This window comes from Numida meleagris, chromosome 2 (genome assembly GCF_002078875.1).
Source record: "Numida meleagris isolate 19003 breed g44 Domestic line chromosome 2, NumMel1.0, whole genome shotgun sequence".
NCBI classification, from domain to species: Eukaryota; Metazoa; Chordata; class Aves; order Galliformes; family Numididae; genus Numida; species Numida meleagris.
This window is the reverse complement of record NC_034410.1, coordinates 30,016,044-30,037,250: the sequence shown is the minus strand read 5'-3', so window position 1 is coordinate 30,037,250 and position 21,207 is coordinate 30,016,044. Positions and strand designations below refer to the sequence as shown.

Sequence of the window (21,207 nt, the reverse complement as noted above, 5' to 3'; positions counted from 1 at the left end):
TTTAAAACACATTAATTATTAGGTATATGAAACAACACTCCAGTCCAGCCACGCAGGACTGTTTTTTATTGATTTAAAAAAAGTCTCCATGTTCCGTGGTGCCCTGATGGAAACTGTTGATGTAATAGGGCTGTGAGGAAAGGACTGTGAGCTGGAGGGTCTAGAGGTACAGGTATGACCTGACAGCTCTGCTCTGCAGTACTGTCTGCCCTAGAGCAGTAGGCTGATTAAAAATAAGGGAGGGACAAAGATTTAGTATTCGTAACTGGCTCTGCTTTTTGCTCTGTGTGGGGTCTGATGTGCATTCAGTTTCTGTAAAGAAAGAAAATGGCTGAATTCCAAGAACATTCTGAAAATTAGGAAGCAACTGTGCAATGAAGAACCAGGATGGAGAACACTATACTATACATTTCTATTGTTCTACCTGAAAATGGCCATTCATTCCTCATGCCCTGCCTTCATAACATGCTACCCATATTTCACCAACAAATGAACATCTGACTTGAAAAGCAAGCAAAGGAAAACTAAGCTATAGTTACATGAATGTAAATGTCTTTAGTAATTAGCAATAACATTAAAAAAGATCTGAAATGATTCCTAATTAGAATTGTTTTAAATTCTATTTGAACACCGAGATTGCAGCATCCATCTAAATTTTGTTTTCCAGTGTTCGTGATTCCAATGGAAAGCTGCTCTGAAAACCATATGTTAATTTTTAATTGCTATTGCACATTTTTATGGTAATTGACAGCTTCGATAACACGATCCTTACCTTATCAAGAGCTGCCTGAACTACAGATTCACTCTGAGTATCCAGAGCGGATGTAGCTTCATCCAGAAGAAGAATCTTTGGATTTCTTGCCAGGGCACGAGCAATAGCTATTCGCTGTTTCTGTCCTCCACTCAGTTGAGCCCCTCTCTCCCCTACCATGGTGTTGAATTTCTGAGAAAAGATTAAAAACAAGGTGGGACATCTCTCAAAAGAAATCCTCACTTCTCTGCGCTACTGTAAGCACCCAGTTTCTAGACAAGAGATATCTTTACGTGGCTAACTAAAACATAATCAGAGCAAACACACAGCTATATCCACATGTCTAGGCCTTAGGCAAGCCCTCCTACTCCCATTACATACTTGACATGTCTAACAGTTGAACTTATGGTTTTTTGAAGTCCTGATCTTCACTGTTTGCTTAAGAATGGCCCAAATCCTGGGCTTTTTCATGACAAGCCCATAAAAGGCAGCTCTGCATTTGCAGAGGACTATAGATACACACACACGCACATATTTATGCACACACACCTAATAGATGTAAACCATCTACTACTAAGGGAGCTTAAAGCTGTGAATATCAACTTAGGGAAAGCTGAAGCTCTCAGCTGCTAAAACCAGCCTTGGTTCAGGGCATACTTGCTCACTTTCCTCTCCTGTTTTCTACTGAATACACAGGCTGCTCCTGACAAAGTTTTGGATTTCTACATCTCTTTTGAAGCCCATCTCCTCCCAGGCTATGTGAGATCAGCATGGGTGGTAATATAGCTTCCTTTTTCCTCAGTTAATATATTGATATTTTTTCCAGACTTAGGCACAAATCCTTCGAGGGCAACCAAACAAAAGCAGAGAGTCCCTGAGCTGACAGTTGCTGGATGCTGTAAGAGTATTTTGGGAAGTTATACCACAACTAGAATTCCCATGCTCTCTCTGCCAGAAACAAGACACCGGTCTAAATGGACCTTTTGTTCTTCTACTCCAAAAAAAGTTCATGAACTTACATCAGGCAGTCTAGATATAAAGTCAAAAGCATTGGCTTCCTTGGCTGCTTGTTCAATTTCAGCATCAGAAATGTCTTCTCTGCCGTAGCGAATGTTCTCAGCTATTGTTGTTGCAAACAAAACAGGCTCCTGGCTCACAATACCAATATTTTCTCTCAGCCACTTTACATTAAGTGTTCGAATATCCCGACCATCTAAGGTGACCTGAGATGAAAAATGTATGTCAGAAGCTGAGGAAATACATTCTGTTTATAAAAAGTCAATTAATTATTATTACTCAAGTATCAGACAGAATAACAAAAATGGTGGAGAAGCTACAACAGAAGTTCTTCCCTCCACTGCACAACATATAAAATGGTGAGGAGCAGCATAACCAGAAAGGACATTAGGTTTTTGTTCAGTAACTATGTTGTCTGAGAAGAAAGCTGGCTTAAGAGTTTCTCTGCTTTCCTATACACTTTTTACCCTGTTTCCATGCCTCCATGCCACAGTTTATTTTATTATGGTCTTCTCAGTTGTGGCTATACAATTGCTTCTGTGACTGCGCTTTACCCCACAAAGAAATAATTCAAGTCAACTAAAAATAAATGGGAGGTCATTTTTTTTCCCCCTAGATTATTTGCAATGTGATCCTACAAATATTTGTATCAGCACAGGAGAGGAACAGTAAATTGAGACATGGGTAGGAATGAACAGCCACAGAAATATCAAATTTAAGAACCTACTACGATGATAATTGATAACTATCTTGAACACAGTGATAGTTCAGTATTTAACAGCACTCAACTATTAGTATTATCATTTTTCTCCATTTTGTCCCCCCTTTGTAAGTTTATGAGAAGCATTTACCACTCTCTGATTGCAGTAGAGCAATGATTGAATGATGTAATGATAAAGTTTTGCTATGGTTTAGCAGATAGAGGAAAAATAAGAAAAAAAAAGACTACTTAAATAAGAAAACTTTCTCCAATTTATGACCAATGAAAAAAAAAGAAGCAAAACACAATAAAGCTGTGTTGGATAATACTTTGCTTTAAAAAAAATTACAGTTTCATAAAAGTGTGTTAATGGAAATAAATTTGAACATATACAAGTTTAGAGACTTGCGGTATTTACTACTTTTGGCATCACAAAGAAGGGGGAAAACAATGAAGCCAGGCCACCAGAAAAAGATAGTCCTCTTGAAGTTAAATCATGGAAATACATATATACGAAGAGAAAAGCTCAGATTTGATCAACAATCAAAGATTCAGTCAATGTGGAAAACTCATGCTTATTTTAATTGTGCGTTTCATTGCTCCCCAAGCCCTCCCCCTCCAAATCTCTTAAATTACAGTGCACTTAAGAGCACTCACTTCTCCTTGGTCAGGATCATAGAATCTTTGCAGCAACTGAACAGTGGTGCTTTTCCCACAGCCACTAGCACCAACCAAGGCAATGGTCTTCCCAGTTTGAACTTTCAAGTTCAGACCTTTGAGGATCTAGAAAAAGAAATTTTATTTCAGTTTGACAAATTTGGTTGGAGAACAGCCTATTAAGGTAATTGCAGCAATAACCAAAGCAGTGGTAGGGGGCACAGTTTAAGTGCTGAGCATTATCAGTAAATTAACCATATCTGGGAATATTCTGAGGGACTGATATGAAAGAGTCTGCATTTGTGCTTGTTAAGTGTTTTAGTTTTTGAAACAGGATGGCTACGTACAACCTGTCTTTTGGGAATGGTTCCTGGATTCTTCTAGCTACCAAACCAAGCCTGGGAATTATTTGAGAAGATTGATAACTGGAACAGAGCAAGTTCATGCCAAGAAACATTTTAAGAGTTCCCTCCTGCACAGACAATTGCATTTCAGTGCCTGGGAAAATTCCCGAGAACACTCATACCAACTAATATAGACATAGTCCTGGTATTCTACACTTGACAGCTGTTTCTCTGTTTGGTGTGACCTGGCAGCAGGTTCAGGGACTTACGTTCTCCTGATGCCCCATTCTCCAGTGCTGAGACAATGATATAACATTTAGTTGTGAATCTCAAAGTAAAACGTTTAGCATCTAAGAAATATTCTGAGAAACAAGTTTGTTTTCCTCTATTTTTAGAATGTAAATGGTTGTTTTGACAAGGTAATAGCTGGAAAGTCCTTAATAAACCCCAATCCTTATTGCTAACAGCCTCAGAAAACTAGGGAGAAATTACAAATTAATGGTACCTTTGTTGCCATTTTCACATTTAGGAATGCTTTACCTCAAAAGATGTCAATTTTATATGAGTAATGCTGAGTTGTTGCCAAAATATTTGGCTGCTATGGGAACTTGTCTTGTTTATACCAGGGTGATTTATAGTTTTGCCTACACATGTTTTTGTAATGAGGGATCAAAACAGTTGCAATATTGCTCTCCTTTCCCTATGTCACAACCAGTGAGGTCTGTATCTTCCAGAAGCTCATATCACGATACCTACACTATCAAGCTTGAGCTATATTCTGGATGCCAGGTGCAAATAGTTACAGCCACCCAATAATCTATTTCTAACTCTCTTATCAGGTGAGGTGTTGTCAAGATTAACTGGCAATTGCTGGACTCCTTAGAACTCTGATCTAGTTTAGTCTACAAAGGGGAGATTATACTGTGTTGCACCAATTGCCTGGGAGACGGTGGATGACTTCTAGATATCTTTGCTGTTTCTTTTTGACTCTATTAAATGACTAATACTATTAGCAGGAAAAGTTGTTGACTCGGTAGACTTGGGAAGGATGACAAAACATTCCTTATTTTCCTCCCCTTTGGCTTGCAGGCTCACCACACAGCTCATCTGCCTAAAGAGTATTTCTAGAAAGAACGATTAATGGTCTGATGAAGTCTGCCCCGTCACCTCTGGCTTCTGAGCCAAGAGTAAAATAAAATGCAATACACTGCCTTCAGTTAGGCAGAGAGCCCAGCTCTGGGTCCATCCTTTGCTGCGCTTTGTTCTGGAAAGGGATTTGATGTGTGATGGGACAGACTCCAGTTAACTGAAGTGAAAAGACACATCTGAACAAACAGCCACAGTGATACGAACTTCCCTATTCTCATCTCTCAGTTGGCATACCCAGCCTTCAACTGTTGACACTCAAAATCTTTATTTCTACCAGTTTCTTAAAGAAGTGTGGCAAATCAGTCTTTCACCATTATAAATGTCTTCAAAGGATTACAAACTGTTGAGTGTGGTAGAGATAAACCAACAATACACGACTGTATCACCACAGGATCAGGTCACCATGACAACATAATAACACTGCACAATACAGTTACTGAGGAAGTTCAGCTAGCAGAGGATATGAACATTTCCTTATTGAAGAGCAATTTTAACATTTGTCCAGAATAACATTTGATTTCCTAATGTATGTTTAGAATGGCAAGATTGGATTCATCTGAAGGCATACTGCTGTAAAGCCCAACTATCTCACAGGTCACTTCATCAGGCAGTGAATGACAGCAACTCAGAACAACCAGGAGATGGCAAAGAGCAACTTCACGGCTTAACTGTAAGGTGTAGGAGTTTTAGTGACAAGCGTTGGGGGAAAAAAAACAAAAACAAATAACCTTATCTTGTTTTTAACCAACATTGTTCACAGATATTAAGAGTAGGAGCAACACAAAAACTTTTCTTAGCTTTGTCCTGCAGAGAAGAATAGTGCGCAGGGAGCCAGTGGTAGTAGATATACATTTGACATTATGGATTTTTTTCCCCATTAGCTCACAATTTCCCAAGATAAGAATTCATTCAGCAAACAAGAAAAACAACAAAAAGATTAGAGAATCTCGGACACAAGCTGCAAGATTTCAGTACAGCAGGTACATCTGAAATGAACACTTACTGTAATATCAGGCCTGGATGGGTAACTGAAATGGATGTTTCTGAATTCGATTTCTCCTTTGAGCTTGTCTGGTTTGTAGCCTTCCTTAGAACTGCTATCTATAAGCCGTTTCTGGAAAGAAGTTTTGAAAATATATCACTCATTATTTAACTTCGGAACTTTCTGCTGGATACGTTGTTCTTTACTTAGCTGATGGCTTACACTGCATCACACCACTGCAGAGCTGCTACAGATGCTGAGTGCAGAAGAACCAAATTTTAATTCTGAAGTTATGGTGCATTTTCAAATGCAAAAACAAACAAACAAATAATTAAAGATTGTAATTGAATAACTGAACTTATCATCTTGCAGCCAAAACACATTGCTCAGTAGGAGAGTTTTACACCCATATGGAGAGGAATGATGTAGCTACTTCTGCATGAATTTTGGAGTTCTACTTGTTTTAAATATTTTATATACACAGATACCCAATTGCTGCACAACAGCAGGACTGAGATAGTAACAGTGTGGACATCTCACAGTAATATCAGCACGGTATCTTCATATTCATACGGCTTTTATTAACATTATTTAATCCCAAACAAACCCATAACCAAAACACCACCACCTCAGCCAAATCTGCATATATATATTTAAGAAAAAGGCATGTAGTGCCTTAACTACTTTCCCTCTGAAGGAATAGATCTAACATTAGAGAAGACTTCATCTATAAATAATGATGCACATACCAGATTTCCCAGCATTCACTGAAACAAATAATGAGGTAGTTTTCTTCATACGAATAGCAATATTAATTTAAGTGCTGGGCATCTATAGAGTTCATGGTTTGTTTTTTTTTGTTTTTGGGGGGGTGGCATTTTTGTTACACATCAGGGAAAAAAGATGAAATATTTCAAGTCTGGTTGAAATGCTTTTCTGATTAGATTCTTACCTTATTAATAATTTGATATACTTCGTAAGCAGCTCCACGCGCATTAGCCACGCTCTCCAAGTTGGGAGCTGCTTGTCCTAGGGAAAAGGCTCCAATAAGCACAGAGAAGAACACCTGCAAGAGAGAGAGAGAGAGAGAGAGAGAGAGAAGCAATGACGTTAATAACAATTACAGACCCACCACAGCCAAGCTGTTACAAACCCAGAACTTCTCTGTGCACCCTTTCTAGGGAAATTAAATGCACAAGGAAAGGCGTATTTCAGTCACTCCTATCCACTCCCATTTTTTCTGCAATGATTGGTAACTTCTTTGGCATGCGCTTTTTTTGGCATGAAGAATTTTTTTTTCTGGCTTCTATGCCTTTTTAAAAATCATCATCTACAAACAGAATTGTCAGTGGTTTATGGGCACGTTTGGCCCAGTTCTGTGACTAATGGGGCAGGGGGGATCCATGGACCCACGCCCCAAGAAAGGGAAAAGGGAAAAAGGGTAGGGAGATGGGCCTAAAAACAAAACAGCGGCAACAATCTGAGGAGAAACAAACTTATTCACTAAATAAGATATCAGAATGCAAAATAAGACAATATAATACTACATGATTAAAATTGAAGCTAATAAATCAAATAAAATGAGAGAGAGTGTCCAAAAACCAAAAGGCCTTACTCTAATGTTGGCGGCAAGACGGCTCGGGAGAGAGACGCTGCCAGGACGAGCAGGAGTGGGGCAAAGAGAGCAAAAAGGGCACGTCTCGTGATTTGTGAACAGTTTTTATCTTTCCCTCTGAATGGAAAACAGTAACAGAACAGCGAACAGCCCTCTGGGAAATGTAGTTCTCTTCTGAGAACCAGGAACCCAGAACTATCCACAGAACTGGAGCATTAACTCTTTAACTCCCAGTGCACTACATTATGTTATGATGTGGAATACCGATAACCAAAAATCATAAAACCATACAAGAACTCACCCTTCTCTTTTACTCTCCAGATGTCACCACAGTTAAGAGACCCTCAAAATTTTAAAATTTAGTTGAGAGTTTTCTACTTGAAGTCTACAGGTGGTGTTAACTTTACTAACTTTGGATAATAGGGATCATAGACTCTTCTTACGAAACAGAATTTTCTTCAATCTGCAGAACATTTTTTTTTTTTTTTTTTTTAAAGTTGCACTGTTGTACTTACAATTAACACGCGACCAATGTTATAAATTTTTGGCTCCTCAACGGTGAGCTTGGTTCCGTACCAAAATGCAAGTGCATATGATCCAAAAATAAGAAATTGTGAAACACCGAGAGATGTGTTGGTAGTAATGGATTTTTTTACTCCAACACGTCTAGCTGCCTCTAGATTAGTATCATATCTGAAAATAGATAAGGAAACCATTAATTTGACATGCTGTTCAGACTGGTGTTTCCCATGCTCTTTTTTGGTTAAAAGGTTTTTCCATGATAAAAGCAATTAAATTCTCACATAGTGTACAGAGTATTTTTGACAAAAGACTAGCAGATACAGTCTGCTCTGACATGCTGACATCATCTAATCTTGTTGACAGCACTATAGAAGGCATACTTTGAAAACAATTGAGTAGCATGACTTCGTCATCATGACAAAAAACAACACATCACTAGAGCAATTTGTTTGTGTTAGCCTTGAAAGGAAGCCTTGAAAAATGCTTACCATGATTACCTATCACAGGCAAATCCAAATTCACAAATAAATAAGAAATAAATAAACATAAATGCGAAAAAAAAGGTACTATGGATGAAGGCAGGTAAATGAATAGAAGCCACGACTCCCTCTGATGCCAGAGCAGAAGACAACTGAAAGCACCTTGCAAATACATGGGGGCGCCTCTGAAAGTAATGCCTCTTATTTCATTCTGATGGCCCAGGACGTCAGAAGTGGATGCTGGTGATACAGCAGTAGAGGTTGAACCTTCCCACCAACATCCCATTACATGCTGTTGCCGCGTGACAGATGGCAGCAGAGGGGCAGCCTGACAGAACGCTGCCTGACATGGAAGTGTGTATGAAGCAAAGAGGTGGAACTGAATTCCTTTATGAAGAAAAAAAAGCACCCACTGACATTCATCAACTCCTGTTGAACAAACATCCAACCAGTGGATGTGAGCACAGTGAGGCAGCGGATGGTATGTTCCAGCGTGGCAACAGCAACGCGAAAAACAAGCCACATTCCAGACAGACATGTACAGCTGTTACATCACAAAATGTTCGGTGTTTTGATCTGCTCATCCACACACATCAGCTAACGGTGGTGACTATGCTGAAAAACAGTTTTTTGTAGCTGAGAATTTGCTCTATCAAATAGCGTTATTCTGTTCTTAGTATCTGTTGTGGCTTCCATGGAAATAAACAGCAGGCATTACTTTCAGAGCAACATACACAAATATTGTGAAAGTACTACGCCCTGAAGGGTCACTTTTCCTAACTCCGAGGTCAGTATTTAAGAGTTATGTAGGAGTCACAACCCATGGTTTGAAAGTCAGTAGTGGGTGTCTAGTTAACCCTAAGGGAAGACACTAATTCCCAGGAAAGCCACTAGTTACAAAGCTTCTCTTCTATTTCATGTGAAGAAGTGTGGGAGAAAGAGAGGAAAGTCCTTAGTGGTATTGAGTTACCAGGACATTGGGAAGAAAAAAACAACCCCAAAAAACAAAAAACAATGGAAAAAAAGGATAAAGTAGTTTGAAGCAGTTCTTATAATTAGACTTTCAGATATTGGTAAGGAACAAGAAGCTCTGATCTATGCCATTTCTTGTTCTTTTTAAACATAAAAAGTCGCAAAATTGTTTCAAATTCATGGCAAATCCAGTTAAACAGAATATAATATAAAATATCCAGAGCTCAGTCCTTAGGAGGAGACATGCAGAAGCAGACAGTAGGACCCTGAGCTAGGACTACTGTCTAAGAAAAATTACACAAGAGCAGGACAAACTGCTGTCCAAGAAGAAACATGAGTCATCCAGCCCAGGTCTTCTGCTTTGCCATTCCCAGCTGGATGGTACTGGTGACATCCTGTGTCTACATAGTGAATGTTATCATTTATTTTGCAGATGTATCTGACAACAAGCGTTACATTTGTGATTAGCCACATTTGACTTGTTAAAGGTAAGTCACTTGATTCTCGTGACTAGGACCAACACTGCATTAGGCCAAAAGGTGTTATTTGCAAACCATTACAGTTATAAAAGGCAATGATGCGATTCTACTTAAGACCAGTAACCAGTGAGGCTTAAATGTAAGCCATGAATCAAAGATCAGAACAGTAGTGCCTGCTCTAGAAAGTCATCTATTAACCACATGCTTTGCTGTATTTGACTACTAGGTAAGGACAACCTTCCCACCACTTTCATTTCTAAATGAGACTCTGGATTGCATTTAGAGGAGAAATTCGGGTCTATGCTACTTAGGTCTATGATAACACTGAACAGCCTCTATTCACTGGGACGAGGTATGTTTATCCTCAGGTGAGCAATGCACTTACACAAGCAAAAATAGTCACCAAGGAAAATCCCACTGCCTTGCCTCCCTGAAAACAAAACTCAACCAAAATAAAATGAAACCCACAGTCTCACACATCCTCTGTATTTTAAATACAATATTAGTTCAAAAAGCTTACTTTGCTAATGCCTTCTGCTGTCCATTGAAAGCCACAACAGTCCCGATTGCAGTCAAGACCTCTTCCGCCACAGCTCCTGCCTTGGCATAAGCAGATAGCTCTTTAGCTGTAAGGGACGCCAGAAGCTGGAAAGTTGAAAATTGTTATGTTACTGCAGCATACTGACGGGTTATGCACACTGTATTGGTGAATAAGAGCAATCAATGGTCAAGGGACAGGACAGCATTTTAGGAAAGCAAGGGTCATCTCCTCTGGGCCCTGAATTTTTCTCAACTCCAGCTTTTCTCACTGTGTCCTCATTGCAGTTAAAGACTACATCACATCAGCTGATGACTTAACACTTTCCTCCCAAGCTAAGGACAGTTGACAGACTACACTGTTATGTGTGGGGGATCAGGGAGGTGAGTTGTAGCTGGTTGGGCCCCCATGAAGAAGTCTGGGAACTCTACTAAGGAAGAATTTGGACTGTAGCAATAACTCTGTTCTCTAGTTAATGGGAATAAACAGCATTTTTGGTGCTCAGAACACATTAGAAAAATCACAAACTGTGGTGTTCAGAATCTAGAACAGCAGTGAACATTAAATTATGCATGCCACTCACATTATAGCTCCTAATACTCTGAAACACTTTAAGAGGGGGGAAAATTATTTAAGTAACCACTCAGAAGTGCAAGCAGTAACCATCAGTGTGGCCATCAGCACACCACAAGGGACAAAGTTTTCCTTGCCTGAAAGGGAGACCTGTATGTACCTCCCCTAGCTGCAACTCTTAGCAGCACGAAGCCTGGTAAATAATCTGCAACAAACATGTTGTCTCCAGGCAGTGCTCTGCACAAGGAAGATACTGTGTGAGGAAGCTGCTGATGCAGATCACCCTCCTGCCACAAGACATGGAGACAGACTAGATGGATGGGGGGAATGGAATGCAAGTAAGTGCTTAGGAACCCGCAGAAAAGCTACAGAAGAAGCAGAAATTATAAAGGAAATGTGGAACAAAGTTCCCAACTTAGAAACAACTCTAGGTTTATCCCATTCTGTCCCTCCTCCCTGGATATGAAAAGAACTGTAATGTTTTTTTCTGGTGTTCTGTTTGTTAACCCCAAAACACTTACAGTTGACCAGACTGCGGCTGACGCAGCAAGCAGTGGACTGACTGACAAAATCACCAGGGTTAGCTTCCACCCATGGACGAATCCTATAATAATCCCTGTCAGAAACGTAGAAAAAAACTGTACAAATATACAGATCTTGTCTCCGATGCCTTCATGAATGGTGTTGATATCACTGTAAATAACAGTAATAGTAAAAAAAGATTCGTTAGCTTTGAATGATTTTCATTCTACCTCCCCCCTATTTCACCCTGTGTGGCCTAACATCAGAAGTACTGCCATTTCCTAACTGGCATACTAAAACCTCTAACCACAGCTACTGAGCAGTACCACTAGTCTTTTTGTGGCCAAAGCACAGCAGGTACCTATTTTTTAGGACTAGTTCTCCATACTTTCCATCATTCCCTGCTGTTTCTGTGCCCAGTTACTAGGTCACAAGTGACCTAGTTTCCTTACCCAGTATCCAAATGGAGTAACACAAGCAAGCAGCCAAACTGCTTCCTCATCTCCTGTGATCCTCTCCAAATCACTCTTTCCTCTGTGCTCTCCAATGTATTTTATGTTCCTAATTTGAGTTACAGACGCAGAGCAAGTGTTATCTTCATTCTATCAGAAAACCATTACTTGGAAGAACCTCTGTTTTTCCACACTTACTTCCTTTCCCATTTTCTCTTCAGCAAGTACAGACACTAGAGCTGATTAGAATTTCATTCTGGGCTCTCTTGCACCTTTCAGGACATAGCTCTGTCCAAAGCTGTCTTAAGACCCAGGAAAGTCTGAACTCATACATGCATTCCCATTGCATCCTGGATCATAGTCCTATTCTCTAAAACCACTGAGGGATATGGAAAAGTACCAAAGGCTAAGAGACACTGGACTGAATCCAGCCTGAGGTCTGGCTTGATATAAGCGTGAGTTCATTTCCATTCAGTAAAGTCTCAGAGCTTTTCAGTATTTGTAAATAGCTGGAAACAGCAGAGTTGTTTATTTAGTACTGTCTGCCACATACTTCATACATGCTACAAAGCCCACGTCAGACAAGTAGAATACTGCATTTCACAGCATAACCCTTTCAAGTGCATACATCACAGAAAGAAAACAAATGAAGCGGACACATCATAATGAATTTCTCCCTCAGAAATGCCTTCATTTCATTGTGACTGAAAACACTTCAGTGGTTTAGTTCATTTGTTTTTTAAAAATAAAATCTCTGCAGACTACCTCATAAGCGTTTAAACAAAAACTGCCATTTATCTGCAAGCTCAGGAGGTCAAAAACAAGCAAACAAAAAATATAGAGCTCTCACTCTGTCAGTCGAGTGTTCAGAGTTCCTATCTGGGTACTATCAAACCAAGCCATCTCCTGATGGAGCACTGCAAAAAAGAACTTCCGCCGAATCCTTGATGTTTGCCTTGTAGCAGCGATCAAAAATGTCCATACTTGGACGGTGCTCAGGATCAACACAGCAAAGCCAATTCCCACATAGTAGTAAGCAAACCTGTGATAAGGGAACAAAAGAACACATAACCTCACCGCTTCTTGTGGGAGAGACTACACAGAAAGCAACAAAAACTATTTACCCCACCAAAGTAAATACGGAAATCTGCAGTGCATTACTGTGAAGCCTTTCTGAGTAGGTTAAAATCTGGATTCTGCTCAAAGGGATCACACACACACAAATTCCCCAAATACTCTGTTAACTATGAAGACTCTTACTTTGTCATTTCAGCTTCTATATCTACACCTGGAGTTGGTTGACAACTGGAATTATTTACTGAAGTACCTGTGGGGAAAAGCATTTATGAGTGTATCATACATAAAAGATAAATCACAACAATATAGGGCTACCACTTCCAAAGTATTTTGTATTTTCCAATTAGCGGGAGACTTGTGGCAGACACACATTTATTTTTTCTCCCAACTTCTAATAACAGCAAGTAGCTGACAAATGATGACATAAAAGGTGGTTTGTCCTCCTTACCATCCCACCCAAGCTGAAATTCATTCATAAGGAGCATACTTGACACACTGCTTTTTATTCTGTTCAAGCCATGACAATACGATCACGTAATTTGCAGAAAGATGAATTTTACTCATCATGCACTCGTTCTGACATGTACCAGTGCACAGTCTGGACAGCCTTAGCTCCAGTAGCAAAACGTAACTGCTATGTGGGGAAGTGTAATTCTAAATTTACCTTCTGACACACTCGAATTCACACCACTTAGAACAAAGACGTTTGTCATATCTCCAAAAATAATGATCATAAGGGGTAATCCAGTACCATTAGCAGCGGCTGCGATCAAACCAACTACCATCAAAAGTATATCCACCCCATCAGCATAGCGGAACTACAAAGAAAGAGAGTGAAGTTATGCCTGGCAGTTCACATACTCGATACAGTACAGCAGACACACAGAACGCATTTCTATCTATGTATTCTAAAAAGCAACAAGACTACAACTAAAAGCAAAATCAGAACACAAGAAGAATTTCACAGTAGGTCCTATATATATATAATAAGGTTCCTGAGGGACTGCTGGCAGGAAACATGGAAACTCAGCAGGAAAAAAAAGAAGTATACGTCCTACATGTTTCTAAGTTTTTATCTTCTTTGCACAATTAATTATTGCATTTTGCGTTCACGCAAGTTACATATTTACCAAGATAATGCCTTTGAGATTTAAACAAAGGTGAGTTACTGACCAGCACCTGGCTTGGATCTACCAGCAGACAAGGTTTCTAACTGCAACTGTACCTGAAGGCTTGCCTATCCTTAAATGTTTCTTTGCTTCAGGGAAAAAAAAGAAAAAGTGAATATGAACTTCAATAGCTGTTCCTGGACGTGATTCATCTGAAATGAGAACATTTTATTCTTGACTGTGCTAAACACACTTCCAAAGTGTAAACAGACATGGAATAAACCACAGAACAATAGAAGTTCTCTTATTTTAGAAAAAGCAAGTCTGTGTGTAGAGTTACTTGGGAATAGCTGTTGGGTAGAAAAAATGGGCACAAAAACATATCCCTGGGTCTCTCAAACAGCAAGTCCTTCAGATATCAAACACAGCACTAATCCTTTTCAAACAGAGCCAAGGCAAAGGCCTGCACAGTGCGTATAGCCTAGATCAGCCTCAGCACAGGTAAGCCTCATTCTCCAAAACCAATTCCTTGTTAGTGCTACAAGTGCTACCAATACACTAAGTTGAGAACCTGATGTAACAGCAGCAACAATAACATTTCATAGGTCTCAGGGTTTAGGAGTGCTTTTTTAATTTATGAGTCACAATTAATAGGCAAACAATCCACAATGATAAATAAAAGAAGGAAGCCACCAATCTGGACACTAACCAGTTCAAAGATGCCAACCACCTTTTTCTCTGACTTATTTTTTTTCCTAGAAGACACAAAATACAGTTAACATAAGCTTTTTCTAGCAAAATCATATTAAACATACACCCCCATACCCAATACGCCCATGGCCAATCTGCTGAATTCAAGGAACGCCTACTTGTTTTTCTTGGTCTTCAACTGGTCACTTTGTTCAAGATTTTCCTCATGCTGGAAAGAAGGGCTGTCAAATTCCATGCTTGCAGGTTCTGCAGAATAAAAAGCAAATTTTCTTATTTTCTTAACATAATATTCTACCTTTTCTAATAGTCTCTTGCAGCTTTCCCTGATAATTCTCTTGCATTTCAAGCTTAAAGACTAGTATTTTCTCATATTCTTGAAACACACCAGTCTTTTCTTTTTGAAGCTTCCTTTCTCTTCAGCTGATTTGCTCCTCTCCTGAAGAAGCTTCCAGCTAGACTTCTGAGATGAAAACAATTAAAAACATACTTGCACAGACAAGCTATCAAAGACTAAATCAACTGGGCAACGATTCTGCAACACCTACACAACTGGCTGCAAAAAAAGAGAAGTCCTAAAGAAGTAAGTGGGATTGCTTATAATGAAGGCTGTAATTGGTGTAGGTAACATTGAATACAGGTGAGTTCACTCAGGAATCACGCATGTGCCAGTAATAATCATCACTATTATTTGACCTGCAGTAGTTGTCACACACTCACCTTGTTTTTGCTAAGGACTTCAGAGATCTACACAAGAGGAACCCTACCCCAGAAAGCTTAAAACTGTAAAAGCATAGGATGAAATATAATAAATAAAGAAACTGATGAGAAAAGGGCTCAATTCACCATTTCCCATCTAGACTAATCTTGACTGCTGAGTGAATACAGTTTCCTGTATATTGTTTTTCATGTACTCTCGTCAGTCAGTTGAAAAAGACTGAATTAGACAACTGTGCAAAGTCTTCTACCTCAATAAGCCTGTCTACGAAGCATTTTTTTGGCCCAGACTAGGACCCACCTAAACAGTTTTACGCAGGTGAATGAATTCTGTAGAAGTCAGTGGAATGACTCAAGTGTCTTCTAGGTGGTGGCTTTAAGTTACTGAAAGCTCAACAGAAGCTAAGTGGGCTGAAATTACTAAGGAAAAAAGATCAGATATGTCCAGCAAATTGCCAGCAAATGCACAGATTCAGATACTGCTCATATGCTGTCTCTATAGCAGTGAGGGAAGATTTACGATGCACCTTCAGATATGCAGTTATGGAATATACTCTGTAAATGCACATGCCATTTTTGTGCCTGTGGCTTACCAGTTTCAGAGAGGTCCTTTTCTGGGAAATTTAAATGTTGATTCACTGTCATTCTTTATTATAAGATTCTGAAATAAAGATAAAAGTCACATTAAACAAAATATATGCAGAAAAAAAAGCGAAAAAGAAATACAAAACTCCCCAAGAAAAAAAAAAACAAAAAACCAAACAACTCTCCTACCCCAACCTCCCACAAAGCCAACCACCAAAAATTCCACATCAAAAACTTTGGAAATAGTAGATATTTGGAGTGTTCACATTATATCTACGTTTCTCCAGGAGTCTAAGTAGAACAACTATGTGACTGAAATCTAACGACAAAGAAACACGTAATACAGTGATTAAAGACTGCTCTTCAGGAGATCTTACAGACAGAGCAAATTAGAGCAACAGCTTCTGCCTCAGTAGCCTATTTTAATAGTCTCTAGATCATTCACATTCACATTCAGATTAGTGTGGATGATCTATTACAGGATAAAGGGGTTTCCTTCATTAGCATAAACTAAACTTACTGGACAGTTGTAATACAACCATAATTACTGTGCTAAAGACTAAAGATGCGCTCATGTATTTTGCCATGCACCTGCTAAGGAAAGTTTAGAGGCAGTAAGCAACTGAGGTGCCAGCTATGCCCAGGCTTTACTAACACACGCAAGCAGAAACACATGTGAATTAGATGCAGGCTAAAACAATAACAAAACACATAATCAACCTGACATTAAAAATACATATCTAGCTTAAGCATCCTCAATTAAGGCTCCTAGCTGTGCCTTTCCTCATATTATTTCAGCTTACCTTTACGCCGCGTGCTGTGCCCTATCTTTTTGGTGACCACGAGAACCAGCCCCACTGCAACCCCTACCTGCTGCTGCCTGAACCCCACGCTACTGAGACTGCCAGTCTGGCTGTGCCCTGCGGCTGCCTCCCGGACGGACCCGCCCGCACCCCACCATGTACGGGCCCGCCCTTCCACCCGCCCGCACCCCACCATGTACGGGCCCGCCCTTCCGCCCGCCCGCCGCTCGGCTGGCAGGTGGAGGTCGGATCGCGTCCCGGGGGGTTAGTTAGGGCCCTCACAGCGAGCTACTTGGCCCTGCTGTCTGAACAGCGCTTTCTGACTCGGCTCCCACCGTTACTAACTAAAAGAACTTTAGCTTGGAAAAGTTAACACAGGGACAAGTTCTGCAGGGGAGCTCCCTCCTCGCATATTTTCAGGCATGCAGAGGTGATAGGGTGTTGAAGAAAAACACCTAGGGGAAAAAAAGTGAAATCAGGCTTGTGAGAGCTATCTGTAAGAGCACATGAGATTTGGGGAACTGGTTGATTGCATTCAGTGAATTTCAACTAGGAATAAAGATATTAATGACCTTTAACTAAACCAATAGAAAATGTTTTCACTTTCAACTTCTCCGCAACATCAAGATCAAAGCTGGCTAAATTTGTTAGTGTTCTCAGAGGAACTAATACACAAAAGCATTGTGTTTTGCTCATGTAATTCTCTTCTGAGAATTTGCATGGGGTTTCATTTTAGCAAAATTAGGGCTGTTTCTTGCTTTGGGTTAACTCAGAGGCTTTGTATTTTTTTCCCCCTCTTACAGGAAAACAGGTACACAAAACAGATTTTCTGCACAACCCTGAAATAGGGGTTCTTCAGCTCCCTTTCCCACCTATACTGAAATCTGCATCATCTACCTCCAATAAGGACTTTAATAATAGTTTTCCCATCCATTCAAATACAAGTGTCTCAAAGCTGAGTCTCAGTTAAGCTAGTCAGTCAGATAACTGAAGTAGTTCTTGAGTAATGTGTTTGGGGCTAAACCTAATTTAGCTTCCCTCTTCAGCCTTCCCCATGGGATTCAGGTTACATTTTGCATATTGTTTATGGTGCCCTGAAAGAGCCACAGAAACAAAGGTCTTCATAGCTTCCCACCCCTGGGACCTGCTGTATTCGCTTAGATTCCAGATTTCTGTTTGTCAGGCTTGTTGCTTTTTAGTACTTTCTTATTTCATCAGCATTACCCAGGGCTTATGTTGCAGAGTTAAGACTAAATAACACACATCAGCAGCTGCTTACGGAAAGCTTCTGCAGCCATGAAGAATCTCCATTTACAGAATTCAACTGAAATGAAAGAGTGGCAAACTGAAATATTGTGCTGTCCCAGCCCCAAGGTTTCTGGCTGCATGCACTATTTTCTTCAAAGGTGACAGGTTTGTTTCTTTATTTGTCTCAGAGGAAGCAAGGACAACTTACCATATCTGGGCTTTTGTTAAAATAGGTGATTAGCTGTTAGTTTCAGAAGCGACCTACCACCAAATTGAAAATAATTGATGAGTTTTAGGGACATCCCAGATAGAAATCAAATGCCTGATACAGATTTTATGATAGGCGTGGGGCTGACAGAGCACACAGGTATCACAATAGAAATAGAAACTCTCTTGAGCCAGTTTTCAGAGCTGCCACACATCTTACTTAGAAGTAGTGGCAGCTGGTAAAGGTTTGGTGCCTTTGAAACACAAGTACTTTCATGGAAGTGTAGAATATCCTGAGATGGAAAGGAACCACAAGAATCATTGAATCCTCTTGGCTCCACACAGGACCGTTCAAAATTGAAACCGTATTTCTGAAAGTATTGTCCAAATGCTTCTTCATCTGTGGCTTGCTGCCGTGACCACTGCCCTGGGCAGCCTGTTCCATGCCCGCCACCCTCTGGTGAAGAGCCTTTTCCTAAACCCCCAACCTGCTCCTCCCCTGACACAGCTCCAGGCGGTTCCCTCAGGCCCTGTCGCAGTCACCAGAGAGCAGAGCTCAGCGCTGCTCCTCTGCTCCCTGTGAAAGCTGCAGGCCGCCATGAGGCCTCCCCTCAGCTGCTCTGCTCTGGGCTGAACAAACCAAGGGACCTCAGCCGCTCCTCATACATCTTGCTCTCCAGACCCTTTGCCATTTTCATGGCCCTCCTTTGGACACTCTGTCATAAGTTTTATGTCCTTCTTATACTGTGGTGCCCCAGACTGCACACCGTACTTCAGAAGAGGTCAGAAGCCATACTAGTGCGGAGGGTTCACTTTTCAAAACCTTGTTAGCACTCATTAATACGCACAGCAACACCGAAGTGACAATTGCCATTCATATCCACTCCTCTGTGCATTGCACACTGGGTAAGAGAAAGCCTAAGACCTGCCCAGCTTAGAAAATTGAGTCCAAAAAAGGTGTGGAAAATTATGAGAGCAAAGATCTCATAGTGCAGTGAAGAGAACCACAAGGAGTTGAAAGTTGTTTCCTCCTTTATCCCTGGCTCCCTCCCCCTCCTTATATTTCTTCGTTTGGGAGTGCTGTTAAACTCTACAGGTTAATAAATGTCTTCTCCCCAGCCCCTTCTCCCCCCCCCCCCCAAAAAAAAAAAAAAGGAAAGGATAAAAAAACCCAACAAAATGAAAAAAGACCCAGCAACAACAAAACAAGCAAAAACCACAATAATAAATAAATAAATAGACCAACTTCCAAACAAAGAAGAAGTAGCCTCTGAGAAAAAAGATTCCTGATGCAGCTTACTGAGAATCATGGACTCTCTCCTTACTGAAGTGGTTGATCCCCCATCAACCACTTCATTGACGTTCAAGGCGAGGCTCGATCAGACCCTGCGCAACCTGATCTATCTGTGGTGTCCCTGTTCAGTGCAGGGGAGTTGGACTAGATGTCCCTTAGAGGTCCCTTCCAATTCTAAGGATTCTATGATTCTGAGTGTAACTACAATTAACTGCTCCATACTTCAGTAAAAAATAAGTTAACATAATCTGCTGTTTTTGCAGAAGCAGAAGTTCTGGACTAAAGCATATAAGTGTGAAGGAGAAGAGACTCCCATCCACAGGGAGTGGAACAAAAATAACACAAGTAGTGAATGAATTGTAGTTTGAAATAATGCCCTGGTAACATCTTGGGGTCCAGTATAATAAAATATGATTTGGAAGGGAAATGTTATTTTGTGTTTTATCCAAAATGTTTTTTAACTTTAGAAAATACTGCATCTGAAAAGTATCCTTGTAATCAAAACAGAGAGTATGATTTCATGCATTTTTTTAATCTGTCCAGAAGCAGTTAGCAATAGGAAAGAAGAAATTAAATACAGTCATGTAACATTATTTAACACCAGCCATAACTGACTGAACTAGAAGGGATACCTACTCTGAAGGACTCTTATCATAAGCGCAGCATAATTAAAAACAAACAATCATCAAAAAATCCTCAAAAGCACAAACTAGAAATAAGAACTCATTTCTCTAGTAAAGCAATAGTACTGCAGAGAACACAATGCATGGTATGTAGTAGACATCTGACTTTACTGGAATATCTCGTCAAAATAGTGATCAAATGCAAAGAGGGAGTATTATATCATACAAACTTTCTTGCTACTTACTGATATGCAGAAGCAGCAGCACTTCTGTGTGTGCTTTATTGATCCTGAAGAAAATACATAGAAGTGAGTTAATATTCATCGATTTAATAGAGAGGTGCTCATATTACTGGAGGTGGCTGGCCAGTAGAGTGTTTGTGCTACCTCTTAGTGCCATGACATATATATAACAACAGGAGACAATAAAGCACTGCGTGCCAAAATGAGCAAGGTCATTCAAATAAACCAAAGATATTTTTTTACAGCTTCGTAGTAGTTTTTCATAAACATGTTTCTTCTGGGTACGTGCAGAAGTTCAGACTGAGGCACTCTGTTTTTGTTCCCAAGTTACACAAGCCCTTTCCCAAGTGCTAGTCAACTGTTCAAGCCATGATCTGTATTTTTCCACACAATGCACCTCTTTACGAATTGAAATGAAGCGTAGCTTTTTTGAAAATAGCTGATGTGCATTGCATCCAAATCCCATGTAAACAATAGATTGTGCAGTGACTTATAAGGCAAATAAGACAAAATCCATTAATACTGTACAACCATTCCTCCATCATGAATGAAAGGAGGCTAACCAGGTAGAGATAGGATCATTTTTTAGTTGTTCGGTTTGAGTTATTTGGATCTTTATCTATGTCATCATATGAGTTACATTTTTGGAAACATCAGAAATACATACACTACAATCAGTGTTAATAATTGCACAGGTACCCCTGTGGATAGCAGTCAATATGTCTAATGTGATTCTCTAGTACAGCTTTTCATGTTTGTTCTGATTCCTGGTTGATCAGTCCAATAGCTTGTTGGGTTACATTTAGTGCTGCTGCAGTATGATTAGCTAATGCAGGTACTTG

The 21,207-nt window shown here is 40.0% G+C and overlaps 1 protein-coding gene across 6 annotated transcripts in view; it reads right to left on the bottom strand.

Moving 5' to 3' along the window:
* The window catches only part of ABCB5 (ATP binding cassette subfamily B member 5), a 45,147-nt gene extending 24,633 nt beyond the window's left edge, over window positions 1-20,514 (bottom strand). For 2 of the 6 annotated variants that reach the window (XR_002435312.1, XR_002435313.1), the window contains exons 1-15: window positions 20,369-20,514; window positions 15,957-16,024; window positions 14,808-14,895; window positions 14,648-14,693; window positions 13,494-13,647; window positions 13,013-13,079; window positions 12,603-12,794; window positions 11,300-11,471; window positions 10,188-10,312; window positions 7,731-7,908; window positions 6,553-6,666; window positions 5,622-5,732; window positions 3,126-3,251; window positions 1,771-1,974; window positions 773-943 (exon numbers count right to left, since the gene is read on the bottom strand). Coding sequence is in view for 4 of the 6 variants with exons in the window: in XM_021387604.1 (XP_021243279.1) it covers window positions 773-943; window positions 1,771-1,974; window positions 3,126-3,251; window positions 5,622-5,732; window positions 6,553-6,666; window positions 7,731-7,908; window positions 10,188-10,312; window positions 11,300-11,471; window positions 12,603-12,794; window positions 13,013-13,079; window positions 13,494-13,647; window positions 14,648-14,693; window positions 14,808-14,895; window positions 15,957-16,008 (1,800 nt within the window). In the remaining 2 variants the exon portion in view is untranslated. Of the gene's footprint in view, window positions 1-772; window positions 944-1,770; window positions 1,975-3,125; window positions 3,252-5,621; window positions 5,733-6,552; window positions 6,667-7,730; window positions 7,909-10,187; window positions 10,313-11,299; window positions 11,472-12,602; window positions 12,795-13,012; window positions 13,080-13,493; window positions 13,648-14,647; window positions 14,694-14,763; window positions 14,783-14,807; window positions 14,896-15,034; window positions 15,205-15,956; window positions 16,025-16,751; window positions 17,350-20,368 lie in introns of those variants that run through there. The other 4 variants (XM_021387604.1, XM_021387605.1, XM_021387606.1 and 1 more) reach the window with 4 other exon arrangements.